The following is an 11582-nucleotide window of genomic DNA, read 5'->3' on the forward strand; positions in this document are numbered from 1 at the left end:
CCGGTGCCCCAAAAAGAAAAAAAAATCCGTCGCCCCTTAGTGTCAACCAGCACAGAAGACCGGCACTAGAGCCTGAGAAATAAAGTTTTCAATTGTACGAAAATACATTTATTTCTCCTTTTCTTGAATAGAACTTGATATGAATACAAATAGCCGATCAAGACCATTAATTTGTACTTATATAGGCTCCATGTAGGTCAAATGCATGCTTATTGCTCATTATAGATTGCACAACATGTATAACAAAGGGCTTATATTAGTTCTAGATATCACATCACTCATGGTGCAAGCACTAGTAGAAAACACGTCAAAGGTCCACCCAAAAAGTACAAGAATGAAGACGAACCGGTACCAATGCTAGTATTGGTACCGGTTCATCTTAGTACCGGTATTTTTGGGGTGGATGAGACCTATGGATGAGCCTTAGGTACCGGTTGGTAACACCAACCGGTACCCAAGGCTCTCCATAGATACCGGGTGGTAACTTTTACATTAGTACCGGGTGTTACCACCAACCGGTGCCTATGGATGAGATTTAGGTACCGTTACCAACCGGTAACTTAAGAGCCTTAGGTACCGGTTGGTGTTACCAACCGGTACCTAAGGCTCATCCATGAGTTACTTCAAAAGGAAAATATATATCTTCTCATTAAAAGTGATGTGTAGGCGAGATGGTAAGAAAGATACACGTGAGACAAGAGATTTTGTGTTTGAATCCTGCCTAACCACTTTTGCCAAAAAACACTAGCCATAGACACCGGTTCTTTTACCCGGTGTTCATGCCCGTGACTATTGGTCTCGGTTTCCGGGTACCGGTTCAAAAATCGGTACCTTAGCCCTTCAACAACCGGTGCCTATGGGCACTTTTCTAGTAGTGAAGACCTATGTGCATGTACGGGAATATTGTATATATGTATGGCATCTCTGAATTTTAATATATATATATATATATATATATATATATATATATATATATATATATATATATATATATATATGTTCACATGCGTACAATCCATCGCAGAAATCAAGCGCCCTTAGATTTCGGTTGCTTCTGTTGACTTTGCTGATTGAGATGTTGGGATTGTTTTGTGCGAAGGAGCTAGGCCCGGAAAAACTAGCTTGATGACGTGGTGGTCTGTTCGTTTGCTATTTCTTTCGTGGTTGTGCGTAGCAGCGCGCACACACAAGGTGACATATGGCAATGCATTAATGCAGTGTAGTTTCTAGACATTGCTAGCTAGTTTGCTACAAACGGCGCTTCTACATAATTTTAGCCAAAAGAAAACTACTCCAAATTAAATTGAAGGGCATTGCTCGTTTGCTAGAGCTTGTTCTTTTTTTTAGCAAGCTGCAAAAATTAGGGTATCCAATTCGGCCACTTGTTCTGGTAATGCAGAAATTTAGCTTCAGATTGCAAACCTAGCTAGTGCTTTTCTGTAATAATCCCGTCCACTCAAAATGCTGCATATCAGTTGCCACTCTTTGCCTAATGAAGATTTTTTTCGTCCAAATGCTAACATGCATATATTTTCTGCCTTTATGTTATTTTTGTACCTTTATAATCCTTTTTCTTTCAGGGTTATGATTACTTTTGAAATTTCACCTTTTTCTTTTATTGTCGAAGTGGAGAGAGAGAGAGGAAATTCATAGTACACTTGGGCCTAACTAAACCTTATTGCGACCTGCGAGGGACGTGGAGGACTAGAGGCCCATCCAAAACCAGCGGCGGCCCACGAAACGGTGGCCCTCGGAGCCACATCGATAAACCCCACCTCTCCCCTCTCTCCCGCCGACCCGACCCGCACCCGCCGCCTCCTCTCCTCTGCTACTCGCGCCGAAGCAGGCGGCGGCAGCGGCGGCGGCGGCGCAGCGACCATCACCGCGGGGACTCCGGGAGAAGGCCCACGTAGAGGTATGTATCTCCGCCACCCCCTAACGAACCCTTTGTTCCCCGCCGCCGATCCAAACCCTAGAGTCGCCCTCCGGCCCCGTGCTCCGCCGCCTCCCCGACCATTTGAGCTTGAAATAATTGTTCGTTTCAAGCTTACCGGTATTTTTTCCGTGGATTGGCTGCAGGTGTTGCGAGTTTCATTCGTTGGAGTCGTGGCTCGCGCGTGAATCAACCATCCACCACCCCCGCCATGGCGTTCTGGGGTGAGCGTGCTGGCTTGTTTGCCCTGTTTAGTTTGTCGAGGCTGTTATCTGTTTGGCGTGTGATGAGTTGAAAGGTTGGTGGATGCAGGGGTCGAGGTGAAGCCCGGGAAGCCCTACACCCACACCTACCAGGCTGACCATGGCCGCCTCCGTATCTGCCAGGTTGGGTTTTTTTTCCTTCAAATTTTGCCATTTATCCAATTAACATGCGCTTCTTCGATTTCGTACTCCTATGCTCGATCTGTCAACCTGTCACCCCTGATACTGTAGTTTTGTTGACATAATTGAGAGGGTCTTGAAATCAGGATGTATATCCAAGGAGCATTGGTGCTTTTGATTTATCTTCTGACATTCACTGCATTAAGTTTGATCGAAACTTTAGCTTTACTATGTGGCTAGAGCTTTACGCTACATTGTATATTGCCTGGAAATAGGAGGAGGCTGATTGATTTGGTAGTTCTTTTTCATTAGGTTAGTACATGATACAAATTAACTATTTCCATCTTGCTGCTAGAATTGAATGTAGTTACTGGAGTGCTCGAAATTTTGTTACTAAGCACTACCCTTTTTTAACAGTATTGATTGTCTGCTGTAACTAATTCATTTATTTTTTATAGGCTACACTTAGCAATTGTGATGCTTCTGGAAGGACTGTCCTGCAATGCAATGTTGGCAACAAGATTCCCATCAAACTTTGTAGTTTAAATCCAAAATTGGCGGAGATGTGCCATCTAGAGATTGAGTTAGAGGAGGTTGATGATGTTGTCTTCTCAGTAATTGGTCAGAGTTCCATTCATCTCTCCGGATATTATGTCCGTGCAAGCAGCAGGTCTAATGCGGGAGATGATGAATCGTATCCTTCTCAATCTATCATGCCTTATTATTTAACATTTCAGACTGTGAAATCATTCTTAACATTGTAATTAGAGAATCTTATGGGGAAGATATTGGACAGTCTGACACTGATGAGGAGCATGATGCCAATGAGGACAGCTATGAATCTGACTTTATTGATGATCGTGATGTTATAACTGTTAGTGATGATGAATGCTCCTCTCCACGCCGCGGCAAACAAGGTAAAAGGTTGACCCATTTTACAATGGATTCCATTGCAAAATCTCACCTATACATACTTGCTTTTATCTTGTTTCAAATCAGTTCATATTTTCGGTTTTCACCATGTGAAATACAATCTGGCAGGTAAGTCTTAATGACAGTTGACTTGTCATTGTCAAATTATCTATGTTTTATTCATAAACTCACTTAGATGTAGTCGCTTTGATTTTATGAATAAATGACCTTATACTTATTTTTTGAGTTATCAATAAATTATGGGCATTTCTTTTGTTTTATTGTCCTGAAAATCAACTAGGTAGCTCCTAGCTTAACATGCTAACAGGTTTTATTACATTTGTCTGGACTAGAGTGATGTAGTGTTGATGGACTATCACTTCCATTGCTTTTTGGCTGTAATGTGAATTTAATATGCTTCTTTCATTATATTCTTACTATTACACTTAGTTTCGTGCTGTTTCATCATGTGGTTATTCTGTCTACATCCTTTGCATATGTGTTAACACACAGTCATTGTATGTTTCCAGTGGTTGATGGGCATGTATCTGCTCACAGTTTCATCCTAATGTTTTATAACAAGTTTCCAATTTTCTTCAAATAGCTTCTGGAAAACAGATTCGTAAGGCTGAAAGACGGCGGCGCTTGAAGAAGCATCAAGTAGATAGCACAGATGATGATGATTCTCCAGTGATGAAGCCTGCTGTCAAGGACAATGCTTGTGCAATATTTGATAGTGGCAGTGATGAAGATAATGTGCCTATATCTGTTGCATTGGGCAAGAAAGACAGTGCTAAGGTTGCTGTCAAGCACAATGCTCGTTCAATATTTGATAGGTGCAGTGATGAAGAAGATAATGATTTTGCATTGAGTAAGAAAGACAGTACTAAAGTTTCTGAGGAAACCAACCTCCAAAATGGACAGACAAATGATGGAACCAAAAAAAATAGTGATGACAAGAAAAGAAAAAGTTCTGTCATCAGTGAGGATCCTGCATCGTCAATGTATATCTCTTGGTTCCTACTTATGCATGTGTGTATTTCTATTATCTACTACCCATTGAACTGTAACTAATAATATCTCATGATCAGGGATATGGCAGATGCTAATGCACCATCTGTTACAAAGCAAGGTTCTGATGTAAAAAAGAAATCAAAGAAAAAGATGAAAAAGCAATCAGGTGGAAAAGATGAGAAACAGTCCAATATAAGAACATTGGATGATGGGTTGCTGGTAGAAGATCTGTCTACAGGAAACATAGATGCAAAAGTGGCTTCTGATGGCTGCAAGGTAGCTTCCTAGTTCTTTCGATATGCTTTTAATTGAAAATCTCATACCAATGTGCTTGACAAAGTTCCCTTTCTGATACCCGCAAAAAAAAAGTTCCCTTTCTGATGATCCTGCTATCAGTAGTTTGATAATCAGATTTCTATTGTTAGCAGTTACTTAGTCGTGCATGGCTTTGCACAGAAAAAGTAACAAGGCCAACTATCTTGCTTTATTTGTGCAGGTTTATATCAAATATGTTGGCATGTTGAAGGATGGGGAAATTGTTGAATCTAATCTTAGTGAAAAACCTTACAAGTTCAAGCTTGGTAAGATATATTGGCAAACACACACCCTTGTACTAGATATATTTTAACTCTTAATATACGATAAAAAAACTCTTAATATAAATACTCACAATGTATACTGTGCTGATTAAAGGTGCTGGAAAAGTTATCCGTGGATGGGATGTTGGTATTCGTGGTAACTACCTCAGTGCCTGATTGTTGTTTTATTTTACCATAGGTCATTTGACTTCATTCTGTATATTATAAATTTTGCTATTTACTGTAGGTATGCGTGTTGGGGAGAAAAGGAGGCTGACAGTCCCACCTTCTATGTGGTACACGTTTGTCATCTTGTGTCTTTTTTTTCCTGTATACACATCTCTAAAGATGTCCTATATCCACATTTCATTTGCATTGCTTATGGATGGTAACATATTCTGCAGCTCTGGTGGTAAATCAGTTGTAGAAGTACCCAAAAATTCTTCAGTCATCTACGAAATTGAGTTGGTGAAAGTGAAATAGAGAGGAAACCCACATGCCAGGATTTTGCACGTCGCCTTTGCTGACAGCTGCAATTAGGAATAGATGGATTTTGTTGTGCTGTGAATGGCATACGTTTATATTGTGTTTCACCTGGTTTATGGTTAATCTCAGTTTTGTTTAGGTGGAATTACTGTGCACCTCTATCTGAAGCCAGAGTACTAAAATGATTTGTCGCACGGTGGGGCATTTAATGCTACTGAACCTTTGGCCTGTGGTCACCTCCAATGGAAAATTTGTGTTGCTAAATCTAGCAAGTGTTAAGATTTTGTTCCGTTCATGTTTTTTCTATAATAATTTTCTTTATATTATATATCAAGAGCAACTTACACTGATGAGGTCAAAAGGACCCCAAATTACATTACCAAAAACTGAGAGTACAGCACAATGGGGTTGGTGGAAACTATTGACACAGGAGAAGGCAGCTATATTCTGGGAAAATTTCGCCTGTGAAGCAAATCCTGTTGATTTTAACCACCTGGAAAAACTATTTATCTTTGATTTTCTTGAAATCTGAAATAATTGGTCGTGACCTTCAGAAAGTGCCCTGATTTGTCTAACAGCTTCACTACTGTCTGTAGCTATAATAGCAGTCTTTATCTGCATTGCCTCTATCACCTTTGCAGCCATAGTCAATGCGGCAAGTTCTGCCATAAAAACAGAACTAGCCATTGTCTTTGATTTGATTTGTAAGGAGCAGGGGTCCCCCTGGCCTGCCAAAAAAATAAAAAAAATCCTCAACCACCTCCCTTAAGGGCATCAGCTGATCCATCTGGAGAAAGGCCTGCATCAGCAAAGCAAAGAACTGCTTCCCTTAAGAATGGAAGCCAAAAATAGATTTTGGACCAGAAGGCTTCGTCTTCCAAAAAGAGTTATTATGAAAATACTTGGCTTTGAGGATGGCAGTAAGCATAGGATCTTCGGAAGTAGCTATCATCCAAGCTGAATGGAGGACCAAACTTTGATTTACTTTGTGAAGATGCCTTATCCCCAAACCTCCCATAGATTTTGGCTGACACATATATCATCCAAGGACCTAAAATGAAAAGGTTTAGAAGAATCTTCATCCTGAACTCACTGCCACCAAAAACGTCTAAGAATGAAGTAAATTTATTGATGAAGGTTTAGAAGAATGAAGTAAATTTCAGCTTGCTTTTAATTGATGGTCATCAATGACAGAATTTATATATATTAATATCCAAACTATCAATTTCATTTTATAGACGTGTCCACACAGCATTCTATTATTATTTACCTGATTGTGGGTCACTCTCACCAGATACCATACGGTTGTTCAGCAAGAACAAGAGAATTTATATAACAAGTAATTAACTTGACCTGCACGCTGCAGTCATTGTAGTAGCAGTATTTTAAAAGTGCCATACCTTCACCGAAGTACGCGTTACGTTGCGCCTTTAGGATGGCTATATAAAGACATACCACCCTCCCTGATTCCACAATCCATAGCAAGCTAGAGTTGAATAGCAACAGGAACCAGTAGTAAACTCAGCAGAACTGGTCATGGCCATCTCCAAGACGGCTTTCCTCTTTGCCATCCTTGGTTGCATCTTCTTGTGTAGTTCTGTCCTAGCGGCTCGTGAGCTGAGCGATGCAGCCATGGTGGAGAGACACAAGAGGTGGATGGCAGAGTATGGCCGTGTCTACAAGGACTCAGCTGAGAAGGCGCAGCGGTTTGAGGTGTTCAAGGATAACGTTGCGTTCATTGAGTCGTTCAATGCTGGGAACACCAAGTTCTGGCTTGCTGTCAACCAGTTTGCTGACCTCACCAACGATGAGTTCAAAGCCACCAAAGTGAACAAAGGTTTGAAACCAATCTCGACAAGTGTTCCAACTGGATTCAAGTATGAGAACATGAGTGCCAATGAGCTTCCAACAGCCGTGGACTGGAGGACCAAGGGAGCCGTCACACCTATCAAGAACCAAGGCCAATGTGGTATGTACATCATTTATGATTGATCATGGTAAATTCTTATTTTCGTGATATGAATTGGTGAGTTAGCTAGTGATGATGACATCTACAATGGCACGATTAACCGTAGGTTGCTGCTGGGCATTCTCGGCTGTAGCCGCCATGGAGGGCATTGTCAAACTGAGCACCGGCAACCTCATCTCACTCTCCGAGCAAGAACTGGTAGATTGTGACATCCACAGCATGGACGAGGGCTGCGAGGGCGGCTGGATGGACAGTGCCTTTGAATTTGTCATCAAGAACGGAGGCCTCACATCCGAGTCCAGCTATCCATACAAGGCTGTGGATGGCAAGTGCAAGGGTGGATCCAAGAGCGCTGCAACCATCAAAGGTTACGAGGATGTGCCAGCCAACAACGAGGCTGCACTCATGAAGGCAGTGGCCAATCAACCCGTGTCCGTTGCCGTCGATGCAGGTGACAGAACGTTTCAGTTTTATTCCGGTGGTGTGATGACTGGCTCCTGCGGCACTGAACTTGACCATGGGATCGCTGCAATTGGGTATGGCGTGGAGAGTGATGGCACAAAGTATTGGCTTTTGAAGAACTCATGGGGCACCACATGGGGAGAGAAGGGATTCCTAAGAATGGAGAAGGACATTTCTGACAAACAGGGCATGTGTGGCCTTGCCATGAAGCCTTCCTACCCCACAGAGTAGAAAATGAAGTGATTAGTTCCCCAAATATCTATGCATATTGAATAACTACGTGCCTTCTGTACTCATACAGTTTGTTCTTTATGTATCTTGTCCTGCAGATATACTTGTAAATTTTACTGTGCTTTTGAATTTTTGTAAATATACCGATATTTGAATAGTATACATTGTTGATCTTGTCGAAGTATTTCATGCTCATACAGATAGCTACAAAACCTATATCTTTAATCACATAACGTTGCGTGCTAAGTGTCTGCATTATTTTATATATGTGGACTTGCGAGACAACACACTTTTCAATCCACTGCACCATCAACTACTTAGTTATAGTGGTGTCTCCAGATTTTTTTTTTCTCTTCCTGGAGGGATTTAGTTTCTTATTTTAATTACATCAAGGGACTCAAATTTGACATTGCATGGGTTTTGAACATTTGATGTACTGGGTTTTCAGTTTCTTATTTTCATTTCTTATATTCACTATTTCACATTTTGAAAAAAAAAACAGCACAAGAAGAAGAGTTTTTTTTTTGACATAACCAGCGTTCTAATTGATAGTGGTGCCATCGAAAGAAAATAGGATTGAAGAAATGGACGAACTTAGAAAATCATGGGGATTTGAAATATTATTTATTAATTTTTGGCATAGAACATTCTTTTTTTATGAAATAGGAGGTGTTTGAACCCCTACTGATTATGTATTAAAAAAGAGTTACAGTACAGATCAGAACCAAAACACTCATGAGACAAAGAAAAAAAGAAACAAAAAAATAAGTGAAATCTATATATCTTGTATAGATGGTGGGAATATATCAGGTGCAAACCAACCTCTCCATATATGGAAACTTCAATTTGGGTCATCAGATCAACATCCAAGGGGAGGGGCGTGGAGAGGTGGGAGGGGGAATTTCCAAAAGTGCCATTACTCAATCCAAGGGCGGGTTCAGATTGTAAAATTGATCAATCCCCCATATTCATTGGATGTTGATCTGATGGCCCAGATTGAAATTTTCATAGCTTACATGGAGATGTTGGTTTGCACCTGATACGTTCCCATAGATGGTACCCACTAACTATTTCTCTCTTCATGCAAGGTGTCCACATCTTTCCCCGCTAACTGTACCACTAACGTGCAATCTATTCATGTTCCCTTATTAATTACAAAAAATATCCATATCATCCCTACTGTGCACAATACTTTAATCGATTAATGTAAAGTCATATACATAGGCTGTTTTTTTCATCACCTATATATTCTTCTATAATGTGATCAAATATTCTATTGGTGTTTATTTTATTAACTGGTCGATTTTTACCAGATCCGATAAACAAAAAATATCCACATCATCTCTACTATGTGCAAGCAACAATTTTAATCTTTAAGCTATTAAGTGAAGTCATATACATACGCTATGTTTTACATCAGCTATTCTTCTATAATGTGATCAAATATTCCAATGGTGTTTCTTCTATTAGCTTATCGATTTTTACCAGAGCCGATAAAAAATAACACACAAGCAAAATTCATATCATCTATATCTATATAACCTATATGTACGGAACTCACTAAGGGTCATTTACTATTTTTCTCCGCAACCATGTTAAGCCACGTCACTTCTATTTTCATCACGTCAGATCATCGGTGTCCTCTAAAATCCATCCGATTCGTCCATATATCATACCCCTCATCCTCCACTAGCATCAACCTAATGATCATTGAAACGAACCAGGTTGGCGTATGGACAACCTGACTCCTTATATCGTCGTGAAAGCCCCTGGATCAGTTGCTATCACATACAGAATACATCTCAGACAGTAATCATAGTCATACCATCGATAAACAGTGCATACATGGGTTTAATTATTATATCATTCAGTGGATATGCAGTACGAATCTCCGATTACAAGCTCGCTGGGCAAAAAGCGAAGCAAACAGAAAGCGTAACGATAACTAGATCTCAAGCCAACTTCATCGGGTCTCCTTCACCACAGGCATCCTTGAGCATATCACGGCATCAATCGTACCATCCATCGCATTTTTTGTCGTACTCGGGGTCGGATCCTGCATCTTGCCAAGCTATCCCCAAGGACGGGATAGGTTCACGTCACCATCCGCATGCCAGAAACTCATCCCTTTCCTTCATGGCTTTATCAACTGCAGGAAGCCTGACGTCCCCGGAGCGTACGAACGGATCGACGGAGGAGGTTTCCCATACACCAGCTCAAATGGTGACATCTTAAGGGACTGCTGATAGGAAGAATTGTACCAGAATTCCGCCCACGGCAACCACTCCAGCCACTGACGGGGCCGATCACCGGTGAGGCATCTCAAGTACATGGCGATTATCTTGTTCGTCGCCTCTGACTGGTCATCAGATTGCGGGTGGAAGGCGGACGTCATCTGCACCTTGACGCCCGACAGGCGGAAGAGCTCTCGTTAGAACTCGCTGGTGAACACTGGGTCCGATCGCTCAAAATGGGTGATGGGATTTTGTGCAAGCGGACGATCTCTGTGAAGAACGCGCGTGCCACTGACGTCGTCGTGTAAGGATGGCCCAGAGAGATGAAGTGCGCCGCCTTGGAAAGCCGATCCACCACTGTCAGGATGACCGTCATCCGTTTCGCTTTAGGCAGCGCCTCGACGAAGTCCATGGCCACATCCTCCTAGACTGATGTGGGCACACCGAGCGGTTGGAGCTAACTACCCGGCTGAAGGTGTTCACTCTTGTTCCTCTGGTACACCGAGCAGATGTAGACGAAATCCTGCACCACCACACGATCATTGGGAAAATGAAAGTCAGCTTGCAACCGGTGTAGCGTTTTGTGCACTCCTTCATGTCTCGCGCCGTGGACGAGCTCTGGGATGGCCTGGTGCGAACTGGACGACGCCGCGACATAGACGCGGCCCTTCAAGAGGATGAGGCCGTCCACCTCCGACCATGGCTCGGCCTTGGCGTCGCCGCGGATGGCGTCCCGCAGCTGGGACAAGGCAGCATCGCCATTGATCTCCTAATGGATGTCGTCGAAGAGCGAGAACTGGGAGGCCGAGAGCGCCAGTAGCTCCCCGGGTTCCACGTCGCGGCGGGACAGCGCATCCGCCACCACGTTGAGAACACCCGGCTTGTACTCCACGACAAAATCGAAGCCGAGCAACTTGCTCGCCCACTGGTGCTGGGGGATTGTCATCAGGCGCTGGTCGAGGATGAAGCACAGACTCCGGTGGTCCATGCGGACCACGAACTGGTGGCCCCACAAGTACAGTCGCCAGTGTTGCACTGCCTGGACCAACCTAATGAGCTCCCGTTCGTAGGCGGCGAGCTTGGCGTGGCGCGGGGCAACGCTCTTGCTGAAGAATGCGATTGGACCGGCACCTTGATGCGGTACCACCCCGAAGCCGGAGCCAGACGCGTCGCATTGAACGATGAAGTCACGGTTGAACGCCGGGAGCTGGAGCACGGTCGACGTCGTCAGGGCGTGCTGGAGCATCTGGAATGCACGTGTGGCATCGTCGTTCCACCGGAATCCCTCCTTCTGGAGTAGGGCGGTGAGCGGCGCCACGATAGTGCCAAAATTGCGGATGAACCGGCGGTAGTACCCCGCTAATCCGAGGAACCCGCTAA

At 43.0% G+C, this 11582-nt stretch overlaps 2 protein-coding genes across 2 annotated transcripts; both read left to right on the top strand.

Moving 5' to 3' along the window:
- Window positions 1-1771: 1771 nt before the first annotated feature.
- Window positions 1772-5585, top strand: LOC120674432 (peptidyl-prolyl cis-trans isomerase FKBP43-like). Its single transcript, XM_039955620.1, has 11 exons — window positions 1772-1915; window positions 2080-2157; window positions 2246-2319; window positions 2775-3010; window positions 3085-3233; window positions 3833-4232; window positions 4320-4518; window positions 4739-4823; window positions 4936-4977; window positions 5068-5116; window positions 5225-5585. The coding sequence occupies exons 2-11, from the start codon at window positions 2145-2147 to the stop codon at window positions 5301-5303; spliced, it is 1326 nt and encodes a 441-aa protein (XP_039811554.1). The 5' UTR covers window positions 1772-1915; window positions 2080-2144; the 3' UTR covers window positions 5304-5585.
- A 1217-nt stretch (window positions 5586-6802) lies between these two features.
- LOC120696015 (senescence-specific cysteine protease SAG39-like) lies at window positions 6803-7968 on the top strand. The gene is made up of 2 exons (XM_039979186.1): window positions 6803-7275; window positions 7382-7968. Exons 1-2 carry the CDS (start codon window positions 6843-6845, stop codon window positions 7966-7968), a joined length of 1020 nt encoding a protein of 339 aa, XP_039835120.1. The 5' UTR covers window positions 6803-6842.
- The last annotated feature ends 3614 nt before the right edge of the window (window positions 7969-11582 follow it).

The sequence above is a fragment of the Panicum virgatum genome, chromosome 2K, assembly GCF_016808335.1.
Source record: "Panicum virgatum strain AP13 chromosome 2K, P.virgatum_v5, whole genome shotgun sequence".
Classification (NCBI taxonomy): Eukaryota; Viridiplantae; Streptophyta; class Magnoliopsida; order Poales; family Poaceae; genus Panicum; species Panicum virgatum.